At 42.2% G+C, this 24322-nt stretch overlaps 2 protein-coding genes across 23 annotated transcripts in view; one reads left to right on the forward strand and one right to left on the reverse strand.

Annotated features, from left to right (window-relative positions):
* Positions 1 to 11306, forward strand: part of EPB41L3 (erythrocyte membrane protein band 4.1 like 3) — a 206301-nt gene extending 194995 nt beyond the window's left edge. For 8 of the 22 annotated variants that reach the window (XM_041751335.1, XM_041751323.1, XM_041751343.1 and 5 more), the window contains 9 exons: positions 3085 to 3183; positions 4184 to 4915; positions 5427 to 5549; positions 6202 to 6594; positions 7378 to 7509; positions 7991 to 8089; positions 8521 to 8601; positions 8876 to 8992; positions 10177 to 11306. In XM_041751335.1, coding sequence (XP_041607269.1) covers positions 3085 to 3183; positions 4184 to 4915; positions 5427 to 5549; positions 6202 to 6594; positions 7378 to 7509; positions 7991 to 8089; positions 8521 to 8601; positions 8876 to 8986 — 1770 coding nt within the window. In that variant the 3' untranslated portion in view covers positions 8987 to 8992; positions 10177 to 11306. The remainder of the gene's footprint in view (positions 1 to 3084; positions 3184 to 4183; positions 4916 to 5426; positions 5550 to 6201; positions 6595 to 7377; positions 7510 to 7990; positions 8090 to 8520; positions 8602 to 8875; positions 8993 to 10176) is intronic. The other 14 variants (XM_041751390.1, XM_041751398.1, XM_041751406.1 and 11 more) reach the window with 6 other exon arrangements.
* Positions 11307 to 21844: 10538 nt separating this feature from the next.
* On the reverse strand, positions 21845 to 22789 carry LOC121495262 (glyceraldehyde-3-phosphate dehydrogenase-like). Its single transcript, XM_041762498.1, has one exon. It carries the CDS (start codon positions 22763 to 22765, stop codon positions 21845 to 21847), a length of 921 nt encoding a protein of 306 aa, XP_041618432.1. The 5' UTR covers positions 22766 to 22789.
* Between the last annotated feature and the right edge of the window lie 1533 nt (positions 22790 to 24322).

Consider the following 24322-nt stretch of genomic DNA (forward strand, 5'->3'; position numbering starts at 1 on the left):
GCTATGGTTTTGTGTGTCCATGGGTGATTCTGCTGTTTCAAATAACCCCCACACAGAGTGCCAAAGTGCTAGCTAGTGTTGCTCAGCGCAAGAGCACTGTGATATGCTTTTTGGGAAGATATGTTAGAGAAGTCTCATCAGGAATAAGTCATAGTGCTGCTGGCCATGAGTTCAATGTTAACGGATCAATAATATGTATTAAATAAGGAGTCTTTAAACAAAAACACATACAGAACAAGGGTATGTATTGAACAGTTGATGACAATACCATGACCAGAGGCTCACAGAGGCCTTAACCATATGTTTCCCATAAAATCAATGGTTCATTATTCACAAACTCATGTTCATGGTGATTCTATTGAACATAATTACCATGAATATCTGGAATCAACTCTATTTGTGCATTTGTATGCTTTCTAGTCCAGCTCTACTCTTGATAGGCAGATCTTGCCTCAGCCTCGAATTAGGGGGGAAAAAAAAACATTCACCATGATCATCTCTTTCTGGATAGGGAGAGTTATCTTCTTTCTCCGAATCTGACTTCTGTGACTTTCCATCCAAGCCTTGGGGTGCGACTCTAGGTGCATATTAAAATTACCTACCAGAAGTTTAAAAATACTGATGCCTGGGATCTATTAATCAGAGACTGATTTAATTAGTCTGATCTGCAGCCCCACAGAGTACTGTTATTTAAAAGCTCTCCACGTAATTCTAATGCACAGTGCAGCTTGAGAACCCCTGGCCCAAGGAGAAACAAGGGCCATGGCTCTGCACAAATCCCTGCTCCTCTGAGAGAGAGTAATACCTCTGTACATTTGCAGGTCAGTAAGGGCCTTGTTTCCTAATTATGACATAACAATGAATGTTTAAGTCACTAAAAATGTTTAGGGGTATACAGCTGACTCTGTTCTAACCTGCAACAAAAGCAAACATACCAATTATCAGCTTTTCTTTAGTTATTAGCATCTCATCACTTATCTTTAGCTAAACTAACTGCACTGAGGTTGACTATAGGATTTTAAGCTCCATCCCTTATGTGACCCTTTTCTCGCACTGGACATACACAGTTCAGAATACAGACAGTGTTGGTACTTTCATTATACACAAAGACAATTTTGAAATTAGTTGATGTCAGATAACAGGATATGCTAAAAAAAAACAAAAACAAAAACAAAAACAAAAAACACTGTTTTCCTGCTATTATTGGTTTGGTTTTTTTTGTTTTTGTTTTTGTTTTTGTTTTTGTTTTTAGACTTTCATCCTAGGAATAATCTCTTTAGCTCAGTGATTATAATTAGAGGCCTACCAGTGGTATTCTGAAAAGTACCTACAATTTTGACCTTTCCTTCCTGTTTCTTATTCCTCTGTGACAAAAAGGCCACATTTGAGAGTAAAACAAAACAAAACAAAAATCCATATTTAATGATCCCACATGGTACATTTTGTCTTTTCCAACACCTTGCTCCAAAATGGGACAGGACAGGGTTGTTGTTTTTTTACCCTTCAGAAATATCTTTCTTGTTCCTAACTGAAAAAGGGGGATAGGAGATTGATGTTATCAAAATTTGCCAGTAAGACCTTCAGGGGGAATATTCTAGATGTCCCCTTACAAACTCTTATAGATAGACTATTAGAGGTCGTCCTGATTGATTTGTACACACATAGGAATAGTAAATAACTCTCAGTAAATTACATTGTTTACAATAGAACTTATTTTAAAAGCTCTGTTCTAGAAACTTTGAGCTTTCTTTCTTTTTTTTTTTTAACTTTGAGCTTTCTATTAGGATTTTTTAGATGAAATAACCCTTTCTGTCATTACTCTATGGAGCTATACTCTCGGCACAGGGATCAGCTTAGTGGCTAGTATATGGCCCCTTGAATTATTTCTATTTAATACTAAAGGAAATAATAAAAAGATAAAAGGAAGAAGCTAGTTGCTAATGTGTCATATTTATTTACTTCAACGTTTCTTAATGGTACATGTTAAAGCATGATTTGAAGCACTTAATTTTTCACTAAGATATTTTGAAATTGACTTTTTAAAGTTATTTGCCATCTTAATAAAAGTTCAAATAAACCTATAAATTTTGAATATACCTTGTGGAATAATAAAGGAATCAACCAAGGTCCAACTGAGTTTACTCAAACCAGTAGCTGATGCAATGGCCCTTGTGCATCTCCTTGCCCGGGATTAAGCCAGCGCTTCAGCAGGGAATGCAATCAACTATTTGTCAGATGTAGGAGTGAGGATCTTTTTCTCACTTAATTTTTTTTTATCTTAACAACTTCTTTTACTACTCACTTCTCCAGTTTTGCAGATGACTAGCCTAGACACTGTGCTAATGTCAGGGAGCTCTTTCTATTGCTCTTGCATGTTTTCTGTTGGTGGAAGTGGCAAAGGTGTGAGTCAAACACTGGAGCTTCAGGAAATAATCTATTACTTTTGGGAAATGATTAAACACTGAGAAAGTTTCGGACCATTTTTCAAATTCATAAACAATAATTTACTTCTTCAGAAAAAGATGAATGACTATTATATGTAAGACACAGTAAAAGAACTGTCTTCCTAACTTGCCTTTTCTGGAAACTGTCTGCTTCCTCCTCTCCAACCCAACCCCCTTTATTCAAACAGACCAATGAAGAAAGAGAAATTTCTGAAAAAGTTATATTTTTGCAGCAAGGAAGCTCTCCATTCCTTGAGTCTCAGGTAAAAAACAAACATAAAGGAATTTCCCAGAAGGGAATCGCTCTTCAGATTTCAGTGTCATGAAAATGTCTTTAGTTTTCATTTTCTTTTGTAATTTTATCTTGCTTCCAAATAAGGTAGGTATTTCATTTTTGCTTAGATTCTGGGGAGGGGAAGAGGGAGCTTTATTACTATTTTAGTTACCAGTTAGCCATCATTCCTTTATGGCTCTTGCTCCTTGGTGATTATATCTGTGTATGGTCATTGAACCATGATGATTATGCTTTCTAACAATATTATTGGACTCTTTACTCTCTGCTTTCTCTATAGAGTGGTACTAATTTAGATGACCTTGACTGATTGTGAAAGTTCTGAACTTTTATTGGTTTTCCCACTAGCCGAGTCTGATAAAGAAAATGCAGGAAGGAGATTCTGCGGCCTCTGTGGTTACCTCTCATCAAATCATTTTCCAGAAAACTGTCCCATCGACCTTAGAGGTTATTTTTCAATTCATTTCATTTAATCCAGCACCAGCGTGTAGACTGCTCTCTAACGTTTGTTCTTAAGGCACACAAGTTTCTAGATTCAAGTGCTTAGACCAAGATAAATATGAAAGTAGAAAAACACTGTAGTTTAAAATGTAAATCAAGGTGCTCATCTGCCCCTGGTTTTGATTTGTCTTCCCTCCGTGATCTGTTAGACTAGTCCGCTGCCTGGTCTCAGCCTTTTAGCCTTCTCAAATAGAACTTTCTTAACTTTGATTTCTTCTGCTATATTGGAAGTAAGACTAAGGAAAGTGGCAAAAAAAACTGCTCAGACGATGAACTTCACTTATAAATAAGATTGGAACACGATACAGACCACCATGACCTATTTCTAAGAGTCTCCAACAATGCCCCAGCCGTAGGAGGCACTTCCCTGCAGGGCCTGGAGTATAGGCACACTCACTGTTTATTGGATAGTAAGTGCTGTAGTGCATTTGATCATCCTATTTAAGGAAGTCTGATTTACAATCATGAAAAATGGTATTTATTCACAGAAACTTAATGGGATGGATGCTGGCAAGTTCTTTGTGAAAACAGCAGATAAGAAGTGAAGTGTGGTATTACAGTTACCCAGGAACCGTCTTTTTGTGTCAATACAAGCTACATGACTTGTACAACAACTTCAGTCACGTCATTTAATCTTGAAATCTAAAATGATCAGAGAGTTTAGCATAAGGTCAAATATATTCTTGCAAAATTTTACCACCAAGGTAGGGTCCTGTTTCAAGAAATCTGAAATGGCAACTCCACGTGCAGACTGTATGCCAAGTGGAATGTCAGAGTTTATAAATTACAGACAGGAAGAGATTTGCAAGCATAATTATTAGATATTAACACCAGCCCTGTGCATTCACATCACAGTGTAGCTTTTGCCCTGGTTTTCTTAGATGATTCTTATTTTAGAAATGAGACCATCAGAATGTCTAATTTAGCTTTTATATTTCAAATATAGGGCACAGAGGATTGGGTTATTGTAGACAAAGTACCCACTGAGGTAGTTGATGGTGATTCGAAAAAGATTGTGACTTACAAGGTCGTGACGGTGAGCAGTAGAACCGGTGACATCCCCGCCGATCTGTTAAGATCCGGTGCCATTGAAATGCAGAGCTTCGATGACTGGGCCCGGGAAATGCAGTTGAAAGGAGAAAGCAAACAGAAAATATACACTCTAGGAAAGTCCTACGACACCGTATCGGGAAAGATCGTTACCATGACTGGGAAAGCCAAGGAGGGGGAGAAGGGGGTGCCGCCCTGCAGTCCAGAAGCCTTCCAGAAAACAGAGAGAGGCTTGGCGGAGCCCATGAAAGGCTTTCCACCCACGGCCGATTTCGAGGTCCTGGACGCCACCCCTGATGAGAAGCCCAAAAGAGCACCCGAGGTCCACACCCCCAAACGGAAACTCTCCGAATCCCTGGCTCCCATCAGGGAAGCCGAGTCCCGGCGGCCCAGCCCTGAGGAAGAAGATGTGCAGAAAGCCTCAGGGTCGGGCCGGGCCACGGGGCCCCTCGCGGGCCTGGACAGCACGCGTCTCGCCAGGATGGAGCCAGCGGAGGGCGAGGTCTTGAAAGTGGGGCTCTTTGGTCCCAGGAGGAAGAGCCTGTCCGAGTGGAGATACTCCCAGGAACCGGCTGTCACCGTGGCCACTGCTCATTACGTTACCGAGTCGGCCACGTCCCGAGTTGTGGTAACCAGTGCCTTTCGTTTGGGCCACCGTGTCAGAGTCCAGCATGACCTTTTTTAGAGGCAGTGCCCTTCCACCCTAAACTTTTCTGTTCCTCTCGCTATTTGGCTTTATGTTGAGAGCCGCCAACCCTAGCTTTTTCATTTTTTTCATGGTTAGATGGATAGCGCAGTCCAGTGTAAGCATTAAAAACACTTTCCGTTTTATTTCCAGCTCCCCGATCCCGAGATGTGGTAGTGCTGCCTGGGGCTTGCAATGAAGGGGAAATGACCTGCTTATGCCGGCACCACCCACATCCTAATAACTCTCTCTGCTTTACCAAACCAGAGCTCATGGTCACCTCAAGTTGCTATTTTATTTCCCATTCTTTTCTGTTTCCAAAATCTGTATGGTAGATTCCCTCCTGCCTCCTCCCGCCTTCCTCCCCTACAGTTTTGTCTAAGCAGCTGTGAATGTGACTATACCCGTCTATTCCTGTCTCTGTGTTTGACTGTCCGTTTCTTTGTTCACCCAGACTAAACAGTCGTCTTCTGAAAAGCTCATGGATGGCTCTGAAATCTTCAGTTTGTTAGAGTCTGCAAGGAAACCAACAGAATTCATAGGAGGGGTTACTTCTACTTCTCAAAGCTGGGTTCAGGTGGCCAATTGCTCCCTCTTTGGTGTTCCTGACTCTGCCTATTTGCCTTTCTTTATGCCTCTTTGGTGTGTGTGCACGTGTGTGTGCATGCATGTTTTGCATCCAAGTGGCTTTAAGGCCTTAAACACCTGAGAGGTATCTTCAGGTGTTTTCCTTCGTGCCTGCTTGGCATAGCTGTGATATGCCTTTATTTGCATCACTAGGACATACTTCAGATATTCAAAAAGCAGTCATGTTGAAAAATCTTAATAGCATTTAATTTTTTAAGCATCTTATGTCATCCATTAGGTCTCAGAAAGCTGCCAGAATCAGTGGGAAAATGCTACAGTGCTTTCATTTTGTTTTGTTTTCTTTGCGTTTTATGCCGCATCCTGTTTCATCTGCAGATATCCCGACACAGCAGCACAGGCTTTGTGTGTGTGTGTGTGTGTGTGTGTGTGTGTGTGTGTGTGTGTTGGGGCAGAGGACGTGCCTCCGAGATTCTGGTGGGAGGAATGAAAACTAATTTATATTTTCTGTAAGCGTTTCTGATTATAAGCACTTGACACTGGCTTTAGGTGTCCTGGTGAGTGGCTGCTTTTGTTTTTATTTTGGCTTTGTGACCTTTGGTGTATGGAAAGCCACACTGACACCCCAATCCTCTCCCATGCAGAAAACAGAAACCAAGACGGAGTCCAGCAAGACGGATACAGAAACAAGCCACTTAGCACCGAGCCCCCAGCCACTTAGCACCGAGAAGGTTGTGCAGGAAACCGTGCTGGTGGAGGAAAGACATGTGATGAATGTGCATGCGAGTGGGGATGCTTCTTACGTGGCTGGAGATGACATGGATGCTGCGACACAGGCAGCATCTGCTGATGCTTCTGGCTTAAAAGGGAAGGAGGGCTCTGCTCTGCCGGAGGGGGCTAAGGAGGAGAAGGGGCAGGTGGCCGATAAAGCTGTCCTCGAACAGGAAGAGACAGCTACTGCTTCCCACGAGCCAGAGGAGGAGCAGAGTACAACAATCCACATTCCTGAAACTCGGGAACAGAAACCTCATTTTGAGGTAACTAGTAGTTGACGTTACTTTCAGCACCAACGTAAAACTGACATATGACTCCCCAAAATCTCGTTAAGCGTAAAGGTGGAACTAAGTTTAATTTTCTACCTTTTCCAAGTGCAATTTGTTTCTCCTCTTATTCCCCCTCTTGCACGGCGACAGGGCCTCCATGCTGGTTTCCATCTTTGGGTTCACATGCAAATGTATTTAATGATTATTAATTATGTGTGGTTCCAGGAAATGGTTTCTACCTTCACTGTAATTATTGGCAGTAAACCTGGGGAATGCGTGGCCAGCCAAGATAGTAGAAAATTAGATAAATTTATTTTTGATCAGGATACTTATCCAGAAGGCCCAAAAACCATGCTCACCCAGGTACCAAATGCCAGAACTTCGTTCTTTATCTCTTTTACTGAGATTCCTAAAGTATATGGAGTGAGGGGTGGCTAATGTCTTAAAATCTGTTCCTTCTTTCTAAGAAGTTATTAAATAAAAGGCAAATTGATTATTTTTGATCTATTAGTTTAGGCAAGACAGGAAAGGCAACATAAAAATAGTTTTTTAAACATTTCCTTCAAAATGCTTTCCTTTACCTGGAACATCCCATGTGAAAAACTCTCTGGAATTCTGAAAGACATTCCTCAACTAACCCTTCCCACGTTACACCTAACCATTTACTACATACTAACCTGTACTCATACATACCCACCAAGAGGGGAGGAAAAAGCCAAAATCATGTCTTTGTGCAAACTATTGAATAGCCACTCTACCTGCTTCCCATTGGTACAGTCATCAACTGTGAAGACAGAGAGCCTCAGTTTTGGCAGTGTTTCACCAGGAGGAGTAAAGCTAGAAATTTCTACCAAGGAAGTGCCGGTAGTTCACACAGAAACAAAAACGATAACGTATGAATCGTCACAGGTAAGACTGTGCATGAAGGTCAAAGCCCTGGCACTTTGCTTTGCCCCTCTCTGTGGCTCACTGCATTAAAGTTTGACCCCATGACATTTAATTCATGAGACTCAGAGGACACAGCAGCCAAACTGTGTCTGTCAAGAGTGATAATGGTAATAATTATCACTTTATTACTGCTGACGAAGCATCAGGTGACTTACACTGGTCTTCGTATATCTCAAGAGGTAGAACGAGGCTCAGGGACCTATTTCCCCAGCCATAGATGAGGAAGCCTACCAGCTGGAGCAGACACTACTCCTATTTTGCAAGGCCCAGTTTTTAAAGATGATTAACCCTGGCTGTGTTTGGGCGAGCCTGTCCCCAAGGCCATGGCTCCCATGTGCTGATTGGACAACACGGCTATGGGGGGAGATAACTGAATCATCGTGATGCCCTGACCTAAGTGACGTAGGGATCTGAGTGCAGTGTCTGTTCCCTGCTTTCGTAGGTTGACACTGGTGCAGATTTGGAACCAGGCGTGCTAATGAGCGCGCAGACGATCACGTCTGAAACCACCAGTACCACGACCACCACCCACATCACCAAAGTAAGTGGACTGGGAAGAGACCATCCCAGTTGGGCTGCACAGACAAAGAGTTTGGTGAATATCAGGACGCCCAGATAGGCGCCTTGGAGCTTTCAGGCCCACTCTGCTTACGGGGTGTGTGCTCCTACACGCTCCTTTCTGTTTAGGAGTATGCATCCTGATAGCCTTTGCTTGCCTAACACGGAATTCCAGTCCTCAGCATGTGGTAGGTGTTCCAGAAACACGGGCCAGCCACGCCCAAAGGACTCCATTCTAGCTTCGCTTCTGGAATTAATGATTTTGAGTAATCGCCAAAGAAGTGTTTCAACGAATTCATTTCTTAACGAATGCTGTCAGTTAAAGCTCTGCTAGCGTTTTCTGCCATTTCCCCCACTGAATGATGATTGTTCCTCCAAGCGGGTCAGTTTGTAACACTTGTCTGTCCCTTGCAGACTGTGAAAGGAGGCATCTCCGAGACGAGAATTGAGAAGCGGATAGTCATCACAGGAGATGCGGACATCGACCATGACCAGGTAGTGTGCATGAGGCCGTAAATACCCTGGCAGAGGAACAGACATACACTGGTCAGCCCTACTCTTCCCAGTGTTGTTCTTCTAGTCCATCATGCCGTCTGAAGAGTTTTCTGAATTGAATTTTCAATATGCAATGTACAATTCCTTTTGCGGTCCTTGTACCTCATTTGTAAATTACATATATAAATCTAGCTCATAAGTCTCCACCTTGCTACTGATCATGCATGTTCCACCTCCTTTTTGTCTTTGCCCTTCTGTGATTTCCTGGGGATAGGCGCTGGCTCAGGCAATTAAAGAGGCCAAAGAGCAGCACCCTGACATGTCAGTGACCAAAGTAGTGGTCCATAAAGAGACAGAGATCACACCGGAAGATGGAGAGGATTGACCCCAGGTAAGAGGCGACGCTGATTCTCTAGGCTTGGCCTTGGCTGGCATGTAGCATGGGGCACTTCCCTCTGTCCTTCCCCTGCCACCTCCTCTTCCTTCTTCTCTCACTGGCATCAGCAGGGCTGCTCAGCAAGGGGACAGAAAATTGCTTTGTGGGTGCTGGTTTGTTTCAGATCTGGGGGTTCCATACTGTGGATTTTGGCATATTCACCAGTTAAAGGCTCAAGAAAGAAGCAGTCTTTGCTTGCATGGTCTCGCTGATGTTTCCTTTTCACTCATGCCCTGTACCCTTCATTATCCAAATTCAGAGGGTCAGATTTGATTTCACTTGCCATGTGCCCTAATCAGAACTAAGGCCATTTTATCCTAAAAGGCACAATTCGTGTATGCCAAATACTGGGGAAATAAAGTGTGCCCATTTGTACTTTTGACGACAGCATTATCCCATTCATTGTAAGCTTCCTTTGCGACTGTATTTGGTTATGCTTCTGATTACGCTCTCATTTTGCTTTGTTTCCAAACCTGGACACTCACTTTCATTTTGGTTGTCTTATATTTTCTGTATTCTTTGGGATGATTTTTTTTTCCTCTTTGTATAGCGTCTTGTCTCAGGAGGAGGCAAAAATGCAGTCTTGTATTCCAGCTTTTCTCTGGAAAGTGTGTGCATGCCTTTTCAAGGGCTGTTTGGCATCATGAGCATCTTCTGTAGTGCGCACAGACTTGTTTTGCCCACTCACCTGCCGTGCAAGAACTCACAGCCACCCAGCATCCCCAGAGGGCTTTGAATGCTGAATGCAACAGTTGAGCTACTTGCATATGTGATTATGTGATTAAAGTCTCATAAAAGCTTTACACATATAAATGAAATAAGGAAGTTCTCTAACATTGATTTAGGGAATATAGATTGAATAGTGGACTCTCTAAAAAAATACAAAAGTCACTCATTATGCTCAAATTAATAATATAATTTGGAAGATAGAAAGCAATAAAAGGTTTCTTCGGTGAGCTTCAGCTGCTTAGGTAATGTAGTTATGTAAGAATGCATATCAGTGATATGCTGGTATTTTACAGTATCTTTTCGAAAAGTTCATTTGATAACCTGCAAGATACTTTTTTTGTGTGGCCTTAATCTGAGGAAAACTCTCAGGTGTTTTCCACTGAGTAACCAATCAAATCTCTTTTCTACAGGAATAATTTAGCCTGCACATGAATCCAGTCATGCAAACCATTAGGAAAACCAGAGCCTATATGGAGTTCCCTCTTCTAACCCAACTGACTTGTATCTATCTGCCCATGGAAAATTTCAATCCAGAAGAACTGACCTTGACCATTAATAAAGACACTGGCAGAAAGATCTTCCCATAATAAAACAATCCGAATCAGCATCACGAAACTGATATTGCATGAAGCAACGATAAAATTACAAAAGAGTAGCATTTTTAATTTCCACCAAGTGTCTAAGTTTTCAGCTATATCTGCACGTTCATAACCAACAATATAAACCGTGATCTCATGTAACACATAAACAATTCATGCCTTTCATAGTTTATTATTAAAGTCTAAACAAAACCACAATTTCTTAGGTGACAGATCTTTTGTTTACAGACAAATGAAGATTACCCTAAAATGCTAGAAGCTGTCTAGGTCCGATGTGTCAGGTTTATCCCAATTAGATGTGCCAATAACCCAAGTTTATTCAGTAAACAACTTGAATCTTGTACTTGTTTCACCTGGTTTTATTACTCTCACTCGTAAACAGCAACGACTCTCGATTTCTCTGGAAATATTTAATGCTTACAATCCTGCTTTGTGTATCTAATTTAATTCGTTATAAGGTAGTACTGATTTTAGCATATTAATGTGATTTCTTCCTTGTTCGCTTTGGTCTGCGTCCAACCTGGAAAGCTTCCAAGAGTTCCCTAACAAGTCCTAAATATGTAAATTGTCATTATTTGGGGGAAGAAACCTGTTTTTGTTGGCTTACAATATTATGAAATTTCACTCCAGAAAAATCTGTTGGGCTTCTGTTGCTTTGTTTTCTTCTTTTCTTTTTCCTTGTGTTTTTAAGTTGATTTTTCTTCTTTTACTTGAAAAAAAAGTGTTTTATTTTGAATCTGGTCCATATTTACAATCTAGTTAAGAGCCAAGCCTTAAACTGTACAGAATTTCCACTGTAATTAAACTATTTAGTGTTTAGTTATAAATAGCCTTCAAAAAGATATATTCTCCATTACACTGTCAACTGCATCACACAGCCCATGGTGAATGTATGTTTCTGCATAGCGAAATAAAACTGGTAAATGCATTTAAAACTCTAATTCTCTATGTGTAATAATTTCAGTATTGTATGTGTTTAGCCAAGAGGTAGCATTTTCAGGACATCAAAGACCTCATTATCTGCATTGGATAGAGCTTGTCTTTTTACAGGACAAAAATGTGTCTATGGTGACAGAGTGTATGGACCCTTCAAGGTATCAGAGATGGGAAACAATACATACACATAAATGTTTGGTTCCCTAGGAAGACCTTAAAAATTACAACTAGTTACCACAGAATCTCACTTTCAAACTTAGGATTTTTTATTAAGAAAAGAAGTTCTATAAACCCAGTGTTTCTGGGTGCTTTTAATCTTCCAGAGAGACACCTCTCTCTCACACATCAGCTCCGTAGCTGAACAGATTAGCCGGTGCTTTCTACAAGGACCCATGCAGTGTGTTCCCACAGCTCATCGACATCAAACTCCTTCGGGCCAATCTGACACCTAAATGCACTTGCTGGCATTCACCATGTCACACTTTACCTAACTTGTGATTTTTTTTTAACTCTTAATTTTAAAAACAAATTTTTTTCCAGAGAATTATTAGATTTCACCATACATCTTGGTCTCAGTAGGGGGAACAAATTCTTATCATTTATCTGTGAAGAAGTTATCTGCTGTTCTATCAGTACTATATATTTTAGGTACTGAAGAATCATTTTGTGTTTGAAGCCAATCAAAAAAAAAAAATGTGTTGAGACCATGAACAAAAATAAACTCAAAATGGATTAAAGACCTAAATGTGGGAAACCATAAAAACCCAAAAGAGAGCACAGGCAGTAATCTCTCTGACATCGGCTATAGCAACATTTTTCTAGATATGTCTCCTAAGGCAAGAGAAACAAAAAAGCAAAAATAACTATTGGGACTACGTCAAAATAAAAAGCTGCATAGGGAAAGAAACCATCGATAAAACCAAAACACAACCTACTCATGGGGAGAAGATATTTTAAATGACATAACTGAAAAAGGCCTAGTATTTGAAATATGTAAAGAAATGATACAAATCAACACCAAAAAAAACCCCAAAAGTCCAATTTAAAAATGGGCAGAAGATACAAACAGACACTTCTCTAAAGACTTACAGATGAGGGGATCCCTGGGTGGCTCAGCGGTTTAGCACCTGCCTTCGGCCCAGGGTGCAATCCTGGAGTCCCGGGATCGAGTCCCGCATCAGGCTCCTGGCATGGAGCCTGCTTCTCCCTCTGCCTGTGTCTCTGCCTCTCTCTCTCCCTCTCTCTCTCTCTCTCTCTCTCTCTCTAAAATAAATAAATAAATAAATAAATAAATAAATAAATAAATAAATAAATAAATTGAAAAACAGATGGCCAACAGACACATGAAAAGATGTTCAACATCACTCATCATTAGGGAAATGCAAATCAAAACTACAATGAGATATTACCGCACACCTGTCAGAATGGCTGAAACAACACAAGAAACAACAGGTATTGGCAAGAATATGGAGAAAAAGGAGCCCTCATGCACTTGGTGGGAATGCAAACTGGGGCAGCCACTGTGGAAAACAGTATGGAGTGTCCTCAAAAAAATTAAAATTAGAACTACCCTATGACTCAGTAATCACATTACTGGATATTTACCCAAAAATACAAAAACACTAATTTGAAAGTATATATGCACCTCTATGATTATTGCAGGATTACTTGTAATAGCCAAATTATGGAATCAGCCCAAGTATCCATTGATAGATGAATGGATAAATATGTGGTATGTGTGCATATGTATATATTGAATATATTGGAATCATATGTAATGGAATATAACATATATAATAAAACAATACTCAGCCATAAAAAAAGAATGAATTCTTGCCATTTGCAGCAACATAGATGGAGTTAGAGAGTAGAATGCTAAGTGAAATAAATCAGAGAAAAACACCATATGATTTCATGCATGTTTGGAATTTAAGAAATTAACAAAGAAAAAAAGAAACCAAAAAAAAACCAGACTTTTAACTATTGAGAACAAACTAAACTGGTGGTTAAGGGAACGGAGATGAGTGAGGGGATGGGTGAAATAGGTGAAGTGGATTAAGAGTTCACATAACATGATAAGCACTGAGTAATGTATGGAATTGTGGAATCACTATATTGTACAGCTGAAACTAACACTGTATGTTAACTAAACTGGAATTAAATATTTTTAATATGAGAATTTTTTTAAATGGAGAAAAATTAACACTTTTTTGATATGAAAATGGTCAGGAGCCTCCCAAGGTTGACTGTACCCAATCTGTTTAGTTTATATCCATCAAGTTGTACCCATGTGTACTTTTTTTTTTATTGAAGTATAAATGACATATAACATGTTGGTTTCAGGTATACAGCCTAATGATTCAGTGTTTATATATATTGTGAAATGTAAGTAGTTAACATCCATCACTGTACATAGTGACAGAATTTTTTTCTTGTGATGTGAACTTTTAAGATTTTACTGTTGTAGCAACTGTCAAATATGCAATATTGTGTTAACTATAGTCACTGTGCTGTCCATATTCAGGTTTTTTTTCATATTCACAGTTTTAATCTAAACCTAGTGTCTTCATGTTTCTCTCTCCCCAGCATTAAGTGCTTATTCATTTTTATAAAATTATATATTATCAGAGAAGTTATACATTTTCAGCTTTCTTTTCCTTCTGTTATATTCATAATTTTTCCAGCCTGCACCTGCTGTTACGTGGGGGTTCCAAAACCACTCCCACATACTTGGGTATTTATGACAGCAGTGCTGCACATCTAGTACCATCTAGTATTTTCTTTTACTGCTGCATAACAAATTACCACACAATTAGAAGCTTAAAACAACATGCATTTATTATATCTCAGTTTCTGTGGGTCAAGAGTCTGGGCATGGTCTTACTGGTTTCTCCAAAAGGCTGCAAAGTGTCAGCCAGGGCTGGGGTCTCATCTGCTAGCTTGACTGGGGAAGGATCCACCTCCAACTCTCTATAGTTGTTTGCAGAATTCATTTTCTTGTGATTGTGGGAGCCTTGGAAGCTTGCTTTTTCGAAACCAGAAATGAAGGAAGAGACCCTAGAGTATGTCTGCTAGCAAGACAGTCTTCTATAATGTAACATAATGAAAGAGGTGACTTCCCATTACTTTGCCATATTCTGTTGATTAGAAGCAAGTCATGGGGTTCTGTGGACAGCACCAACAAATTTAAATTTTAGATTGGGAAATTATTAATCACTAACATTCCCTAACTCAGCAATTTTAAAGCTAGATTCTACAAATGTATAAAATTGGCTTATGCTCACACTAAGCTCTCAGGTAATCTCAGGACATTTTTTAGCCTTTACTAATACAAAAAATATAGCATTGCATTAAGTGTGAAAAAGATCCTGGAGATTACATTTTCAGAGACTGAAGAATTCCATTTAGTTCTTTGAAAAAGAAAAGAAACACTTTCTTTGAAAAGAAACACATGCCTCTCAGTTTGTTCTGAGATTGAGGTTGTAAGAAAACAAGAATCCATGGTTCTCTCAAATGAGCAGAAAAACAGCTTGCAAACCTAAAGGCAATATGGTGCAGCCATTGGTAACCAGCATTTTCATGTTGATCACCCAAGGATCTGAAGAAACATTATTGATGGAGTTACCAAGCTTAGAACAATCTGTAGGATACTTTCTCTGGAGTCATAGAGTGAATTTCTAGGTCCAGAGAATAGCCTTCCTTTAGGTAGAGTACTCCCTGCTTTCCAATGGAGCTCAGCCTGGGTGGTGAGTCTCCTCAGCTTGTGTGAACACCTTGCTCCTTCCTTAGTGTTGACATTGATGGATTGACCTGCATTGCTGGTGGCATGTCCACTGCCCCAGCAAGAAAGCTGAGGGCAATGCCAACAATGTGGGGATTTCATGCAGTTTCACTCCCCCAGAAGATTCTTCCAACCCCTTCTTAATATACTTTTCAGATTTTACAGAGCCCCCATGTCCCTTCTGCTTGGGCACAGTGAGTTAGATCACATACCTTGTAAGATAACTCAGCACCCCCCTTTATTTATTTTACAATTGCAATAACCCATTTCAATTTTGCTTCTTTCTAGCACATCTACTAGGCTATTAATATCAACCCTAGCAATTTTTAGGAAATTAACATAGACTCTGGAACACGGATCCAAAATTACTCCTGCATTGTAAATGAGGGTTATATGTACCTTCCATTAAATGCTTTTCTATCTTTTGCACTACAGTGAATTAACCAGTGGTTAGAAGTGTCTGTCTGGGATTGCTATAGAGGTGGTCTCATGTTTTAATGAGCATTTACTCATTAAGTGAAGTTGGATTACTCATTTTTAAAAACTACATTTTGTGGCAGGCCATTGGTGCATGTACAGTTGTATTCTCAAAAATGGCATTTCATTTTGACAAATAGTTTCTTATCAGAGCTGATGAACCCTGAAGAAGGGTTAAGGAAAGGAGCTAATGCTCCCTGATGAGTGTGGTTACTAACACACGCACAAGCACACACAATAGTCTGTCATGTTACCTTGAGATAAATGTAATCTTTTATGAGATTGGCCAGGTTCTTGTATTGCAGGCTTAAGGAAGAACTTATCAGCCAAGATAGTATATAGAGCACCCGATGCTACCAGGGGGAGCTAGAATATTTTTGGCTGAATTTCAGGCTTATTCCCCTTGAATACTACTGAGTCAAAATGGTCACTGAAAATAAGCAATGACAAAGAAGTTCACATTTACACAGTATAATTTTCCAACAATCAGTTGGCCAACGCATCATTTTAATTCTAGGCTTGGTGAGGATGCAAAGCAAAAGCCACTTCTGGTGGGAGTGTACGTTGGTAATTGTCTGGAGTAGGATCAATAAAACCTATTCCTAAATTTTTTACAAAGCTTTTGACCCAGCAAATCCACTTTTGGGGATTTTTCCTAAATAAGACAGTTGTACAGGAACTGATGTGCAAGGATGTTAAACTCAGTGTTGCTCATTAAAAAAATGAAAATGTTTAAATAGTAAATACTAGCAGTGGGAAATTTGTGAGTAAATAATGGAAATGACATAAGATGGAGTACCGTGTGACCAGATGAAATTGTAAAATATGAACCTCAGAGAGGAGATTATCCTAATATGTTAAGTGTAAAAGTGGATAAAACAGTGTATAGATTATAGTGTTAAGTAAGTAAGAATATTTACACCTAGAAAATGCATACCAAAATGGTAGCAGTGACTTTCTGTCTCTGGAGGCAGAGCATAGAGTGATTTTTCTTTTTTCCTTGTGCTGTTCTTTTTCCAGTCTCATGGAATATCTGTCACCATTATTACATATTTTTAAAACAGTTTATGAAACAATATCAATCATTTTATTTAAAGCCTGAGAATAATGGGGAGTGAAAGATACGTAAATGAGAAGAAATTTGGAAAAGTGACTTTTCACTGGAACTTCAAGGCCATTATTACAATCACCAAATGTTACAAATGCCTTTGTTAAATACTGACTTCTTTAAGTCACATTGTAATTAGAATGGTGACAGATGAGTTTCTATTACAGATAATGAGGTTATTTATAGTAACATTTGATGCTGGATCTTTCCAAATGAATAAACTTTGCCTTGGATGCGCATTAGCAGTGTAGGCAGCATATTTGCTTTTAAAGGGCAGTAGTTTAGTAATTTTCAGTGCTTCCAAGTATAATTGAAAGATAATGCTTCCCTCTGCATAAAGCTGGCTGTCACTAGCCCCGTCTTTAAGCATGGCCTAAAAATAAAAAAAAATTAAAAATCAATAAAAAAAGACCCTGGCCTCAGCAATCCCATGCCTTGCTCACTTTTGTCACCATAAGTGACTTAGACACTGTGAGCCTCAGTTTAATCTTGGTTATAAAGGGAACAATAGCCAGCAATGAAGGTTGTAGGTGAAAACTCTGTAGTTCCACAAGAAGGTATATGACCAAATAGGAATGTATGAGAAAGTTCTTTGTAAAATATGAAATGAACTCCCTTTGAAGTGACTTATTTTTCCCCTGTCTTTTCTCCCCCTCAACGCTGTGTACCACTTATTCTGTACATGAGAATCCAAACTGGTTTACCTCAGAAATAGCTAATTGCCTCTGTTTGAGAAAAAAAAAAAAAATGTCCAGCTTGGGGAAAGGGCCTGCAAAATCCTTTTGTTGTTATGATTCAAGTGATGTGAGTGACCACAGCTAGGATCCTTTCCTGTATCAGAGCCAATTTTCACTGAGAATTGAAGGGGGCACAAACCAAACACCTATATACAATTACCTCATGTAGGTGGTTTATGCTTTTCTACGGGGAGGATTTAGCTAATATTGTCAATGAAACCGTGAATATGAAGCAGCTAGCCCAACGCCTAGCAATATTAAGCATACAGTAAGGGTGCATTGAGTCTAAAACCTAAACGTGCAAGTTCTTATGAATATTACACTGCTTGTTGGGTAAAGTATGCATCTCTATAGGCATGCGTGTATTTGTGGATTAGCTGTATTAATTTTCTATTTCCTGGGTTTTAGATCTACTGGATAGTTTTTGTCTGAACACAGAGTAAGAGGTCACAGCATTCCACAATTCAAACGAACATTTGTGTCTTGACTAGGTTCGTGTCATACCTCTCCTGGGGATGCTTCTTGAGGAGTTATAAAGAATTCATAGGCAACAGAGACTCTGCATCATCCAGAGCCATGGTTCTTAAGTCTAGTAGCACATTATACTCCCTTGGGATTTTTTTTTTAAATGATACTGAAGTCTGAGCCTCTGAAGATTCTGAGCTAATTGGTCTGGAGGCAGGGCCTCAGCATTACTTTTTTTTAAAACTCATCACTATAAAAAAATAATAATAAATAAATAAAATAAAACTCATCACTAATCTAACATACAGCCAGTGTGGAAACTCACTGCCCTCAGGAAGCAGCTCTCAAACCTAAGTGTGCATCAGAATACATGAAGGACACATCGAAACCCTGGGCCCCACTGCCAGTGTTTCTGATTCCATAGGTCTGGAGCAGGTTCTGAGAATTAGCATTACTAGCAAGTTCTCAGGTGCTGCTGATGCCACTGGTCTGGAGTACACACTTTGAGAACTACTGGTCTGGAGGAAAGAGCAATGACTTAGGACCACGAATTGCAGGGCAGCAAGTCTCTTAACCTACTGTGATTCATTGTTGATAAAAGGAAATTAACTCCATACAAATTATCATGGGGATTTATGGAGACCACATTCTGAAAGTCACCCATGGGATGCTTCTAGTGCTCAAGAAGTGCAGGGCAATATAGTTCTCTCCCTCATTTTGGGAGGCTGAGAGAAAGTGGAGGGATTCCTGGGAACACTGAGAGACCAAGGACAGCAATATGACAAAAGCAACAACTGGCAGTGCCACTAGTTAGGATGGAAATAACGGCATGGGAAAAGGAGTTGTATCTTAAAGGCATGGGAGGAATGGCCTTGTAAACATCGATCAGAATAACCCAAGTGACAGTCGAAAGTTTCCACGGATGCACCAATAATAATGAATACTGTAGTGGGGCTCCCAAAAGTGCTTCAGCGTTTGTTTGTTGCCATCACCCAAGACAGGCCTTACATGCCCGCTCTTCCAAATGCCTTGAAATGAGCAGGGCTGGAGAAGAACCAATCACAACCATGCAAAGCCATTCATAAAGATGCATGCAGGCAGACCAACCAATATGCAACAGCATGTGAGGGGAGATGAGTGGTGTGGGGAAATGAGGAACCCAGAAGAGAGAGTCCCCTGAGTGGGATATAGGAGGCGAGGCCAGAATCAATTCCTACAGGAGGGGATCCCTGGGTGGCGCAGCGGTTTGGCGCCTGCCTTTGGCCCAGGGCGCGATCCTGGAGACCCAGGATCGAATCCCACATCGGGCTCCCGGTGCATGGAGCCTGCTTCTCCCTCTGCCTGTGTCTCTGCCTCTCTCTCTGTGACTATCATAAATAAATTTAAAAAAAAAAATTCCTACAGGAGGTGTAGTGTCCACCAGACATCGGACAAAGGAGGTGGTGGTGGGGGGAGGGGCAGGACTCTCAGAAAACAGAAGCCTCTCCCCTAGGAAGGCACGCCTTGACTCCAAACAGCCGCCACCTGCCAGCCCCCTCCCCTGCTCTGGTAACTGCAGGAGCATGAACCTCACTGATAATTTAGAGAGACAAGCAGAAGTATAAGGGAAAGATCCCGGGAGAAGCAGGCCAGCGGATGACTGAGGGTCACCACGCCACCTGCAGCTCGATCGCAGACCCTGCTACTAGAGGAACCGGGTTTGAAGTCGGATGACAGGACCAGACAGGACCACAGTGGGGAGGGCGGGGCGAGGGAAGGGCTGTGAGGACCTGGAGCAGGTGCTGCAGGTGCCGGGAGCCTCCCCTCCCCAGATGGTGAAGGGAAGTCAAGACGGAGAGCAAATGTCAGCTTTACTGATGGTCTCCTGCAAGCGGTTTGGCAATGGGTTGGGTTTCTCATCAAGGTGCTCTTCCTGTTGTGTAATTCCAGATTTGTATCATCTAAGTGACATGTGAGGAAAGTTCAAAAGCGGAAGAGCAGATTCTTCAAGTGTGAGGAGAATAATCTGAGCTGTTGGAAAAGGCAGAAGGAGGAATTCAGTGGAATTTTTTGGTTTTTTGGATTAAACCTCTCAATTATCAGAAATTGCTGGGAAGTAGTCAGATTAGTAGAGTTCATATGTGACCTAACCATGTGTAAAGACTGATGCTGGTGATACTATGAACAGCTCCTACTTTGATGATTCAAAACACCCTTTCCAGATTTTCCCACGTCTCAGAGTCTTCGTATAATGTTTCTTGTCCCAGTACAGGAGTTGAAGGAAACGGACACGACCTCAGAGTCTGAAAGTTGCTTTTGGGAAGAAATTCCTTGTAACAGCCTGTCTGGTATGTGACTTTCTCATAAAAATGTAATGCAAAACTCCCTTCAGGTGCAATCTGAATTTTTAAAAGCTTGGATTTAAGGTGAAGAGGAGTTTCCTGTGAATGGAAACGGGGATGATCCACCAGAAGCATGCAGCACGACACCACCTCTCGCATTTAACGTTTGGAGAGCACCGGATTATCGGGGCACTTGTGCAAAGCTGGCCAGCTTTGGGTGTTTTCAGTATTGATTGGGGTGTTCTGAGATTCTAAAACAGAAGGAACTCTCTTTAAGATTGAAGACATCCTTGCACAGTCTGGCTTCCTTCCGTAGAAATCATTTCTCATGTTTCTTCTAGTCATTTCTGAGAAAGGACAAGTTGCCCACAGGTCCGTGTCACCAGACAGGAGTCGGTGGAGGAAAGGGGCACACCGGGATCCCAGGGCCACCAGGAACGGGGGGACCAGCCTGGACTTCCTGGCGGGCTGGTGGGGCCAGAGTTAAGGGACAGTCACAGGTCAGATCACGTGAAGCTGTGGGTCAGAACAGCAGCAGAGGTTGGCGACAGACAGGTCAGAAGACAGGATTGGCAGAGGAGTCGGGCCTGACTGGCAGAGGCCGGGAACTCTGCACGCACTTGCTCCTCCGGGTGGAAATGGCCTTTAAAACTAATATTAGTGGTTGCTCGTCATTCCCCCTTCCTCGTAGGTGGGAGCTGGCAGGGAGCGAAGAGGAAGGGAACACAGAAGCCTAGAGTCCTGGCCAGTTGAGTACCTATCAATTAAGGCTTGATGATAAATAGATGTTATTTATCTAATGACAAATCCCGAGCTGTCATTCTGCTGCATGGGTCCATGCTATGCCCACAGTGACGTCTACGGAATTTATGACGGGGACTGTGCGTTAAAAAGAATGAACACGGGGATTCCTGGGTGGCTCAGCGGTTTAGCGCCTGCCTTTGGCCCGGGGCGTGATCCTGGAGCCCTGGGATTGGGTCCCATGTCGGACTCCCAGCATGGAGCCTGCTTCTCCTTCCACCTCTGTCTCTGCCCCCCTCTCTCTCTCTTTCTATGTCCATCATGAATGAATAAATAAAATATTTAAAAAAAAAAGAATGAACACCTGACTCCAGTCCTTCTAGATACGACAAAAGAAAAATGCTACCACCATATGTAAGGCCACTCACGAGTGGCAGCCCTTATTGCCCTCCCCCTATGCACACACACCTGCACACACCCGCATGCACACCCTTTAGATTTTTTGGGGGGGGTATAGTATACTTTATTGATGGTACATGACAAGGTAGGGCTCCCCAAGCCCCTCCCCTTCCCCCGGGGTCTGGGATGTAAATTGGAGGTCAGGAGATTCTCAGTGTGTTGGGGGATTAAGTTGGGGCAGGGACTTCCCAGCAGCTGAGGGCCTCTCTCTTCCTCTTGTTCTTTCTTTCTTTTTTTTTTTTAGATATTTTAAATTTTATTCATGAAAGACAGAGAGAGAGAGAGGCAGAGACACAGCAGAGGGAGAAGGAGGCTCCATGCAGGGAGCCCGATGTGGGACTTGATCCCGAGTCTCCAGGATCACACTCTGGGCTGAAGGTGGCACTAAACCACTGAGCCACCCGGGCTGCACTCTTCCTCTTGCTCTCACTGGGGCTGGTAGTCCAGGAGGCTCTTACTCCTTGGAGGCCATGTGGACCATGAGGTCCACCACCCGGTTGCTGTAGCCGAATTGATTTTCATACCAGGAAATGAGCTTGACGAAGTGGTCATTGAGGGCAATGCCAGCCCCGGCATCGAAGGTGGAAGAGTGGGTGTCACTGTTGAAGTCACAGGAGACAACCTCGTCCTCAGTGTAGCCCAGGATACCCTTGAGGGGGCCCTCCGATGCCTGCTTCACCACCTTCTTGATGTTGTCATATTTGGCAGCTTTCTCCAGGCGGCAGGTCAGACCCACAACTGACACATTGGGGGTGGGGACACGGAAGGCCATGCCAGTGAGCTTCCCGTTCAACTCAGGGATGACCTTGCCCACAGCCCCAGCGGCGCCAGTGGAAGCAGGGCTGATGTTCTGGGCAGCCCCTTGGCCGTCATGCCACAGCTTCCGAGAGGGGCCGTCCACGGTCTTCTGGGTGGCAGTGATGGCATGGACAGTGGTCATGAGGCCCTCCACGATGCCGAAGTGATCATGGATGACTTTGGCTAGAGGAGCCAAGCAGTTGGTGGTGCAGGAGGCATTGCTGACAATCTTGAGGGAGTTCTCATACTTCTCATGGTTCATGCCCATCACAAACATGGGGGCATCAGCAGAAGGAGCAGAGATGATGACCCTCTTGGCCCCGCCCTTCAAGTGAGCCCCAGCCATCTCCATGGTGGTGAAGACCCCAGTGGACTCCACAACATACTGAGCATCACCCCATTTGATGTTGGTGGGATCTCGCTCCTGGAAGATGGAGATGGACTTCCCGTTGATGACAAGTCTCCCGTTCCCAGCCTTGACCTTGCCGTGGGATTTGCTGTGAGTAGAATCATACTGGAACATGTACACCATGTAGTTGAGGTCAATGAAGGGGTCATTGATGGCAACAATATCCATTTTTCCCGAGTGCACATCTGTCCTTGTGAGAGCGCTGCAGCTGTAGAGCTGCTCACCGGCGTGGGGACATCGCACAAGGTGTTACCAGGCCTGTCGAATCTGTAAAGTGCTGGCGAACCGTGTCCAAGTGAGACTGTCTGACCAGCTCTGACGGACAGAAACGGCAGTTTCATGTGTGCTGTGAGACACACATTCCAGTGGAATGTAAAATGGTTCAAATGGTACCTGACCTACTGGAAGCAGTTACTCCGCTCTGGTTATGACGCTCAGACTTTTGAAAGATGTGTTTGCCCAAGGAAAGCAAGCCTATGCGGCCCTCTTCTCCCCAGTCCCAAGTAGACCCTGCTCATTTACTGTGGGACTCCTTTACACGGAGCCCAGGGGCTAATGGAAACCCTATGAAGGTAAGAGACCCTGCCTCCCAACCCCGTGGCCCTCCTTTTCTGGTCTCCCACCACCACCCCCTCACCCCCACAAGGGATTTCCACTCCCACCAGCCAGCTGATCTGGCCCCAGGGGCTCTCCACTCTCATTACTGTGCCCCTGGCATCTCTCAACAGAATTTTTTTCACAGAAATGTTCTTCTGCAGGACAACTGGGTCTTCATGACCTTAATACTTGATTCCACAGCAATCACTTTAAAGGTTCCGTGGGCTCACTTAGTTGCTCAAGAACTTTTGTGTCATTTTGTTTTTCTGGAACATTGATGTTCTGGATTTCAGACGTTTTAGAAATAAAAGTAACTAGGTTTGGGTGGGCGAGGGGAGGTGGTGATAAACTACCCGATTGGCTGAATAGTCCCAAATAAGACTAAAGCAGAGCTTAGGTTGTCTCTGGGTGTGTCTGGGGATAATTTGCCACAGAGAAGAATACTCCAAATAAACTAAACCATACACAAGTGCCTGTTTGCACCCACTGGCTCCGTTCTAATGGCAGCCTTGTCTTTTTTTTTTTTCTAAATACTTTTTATTATGAACATTTCTAAACTTACACGGAAAAATAAAGGGTTTTTTTTTTTTTAGATTTTATTTATTCATGACAGACACACACAGAGAGAGAGGCAGAGACACAAGACAGAGGGAGAAGCAGGCTCCACGCAGGGAGCCCGACGTGGGACTCGATCCTGGGTCTCCAGGATCACACCCTGGGCTGAAGGCAGCGCTAAACCGCTGAGCCACCCCGGGCTGCCCCAGCCTTGTCTTTACAGCTCAATTGTCTCAGCTCTGTGCTTACTCTAGAAGTTGTCACTTCAAAATGACACCAAAACTTCTCAAGGTCATTCTTTACTGTTCCTAGGTTCATCATAAACCTTTGAAAATCCTGCTCCTCAATACTAGGTCACAGCCAGGTCCTAGGTCCCTTCACCTTTGGATTGAATTTAGAACGTGTTCATGCAAATAAAATGTTAAGGAACTGAAGCATACATAAAGCTTTCAAGAATCAAGACAAGATAGTAAGGGTCAAAGATCTCCCTCCCCTTCTGAAAAGACAGAGGAGACAGGAGGTGGTATTTTTTTACACCTCATTTTTAAAAAACAAATGGCACTAATGAGGCCA

This window comes from Vulpes lagopus, chromosome 1 (assembly GCF_018345385.1).
Source record: "Vulpes lagopus strain Blue_001 chromosome 1, ASM1834538v1, whole genome shotgun sequence".
NCBI classification, from domain to species: Eukaryota; Metazoa; Chordata; class Mammalia; order Carnivora; family Canidae; genus Vulpes; species Vulpes lagopus.

What these genes read in the sequence shown, in the direction of transcription:
- LOC121495262 (XM_041762498.1), bottom strand. Translation starts at nt 22,765, where the DNA reads ATGGATATTGTTGCCATCAATGACCCCTTCATTGACCTCAACTACATG.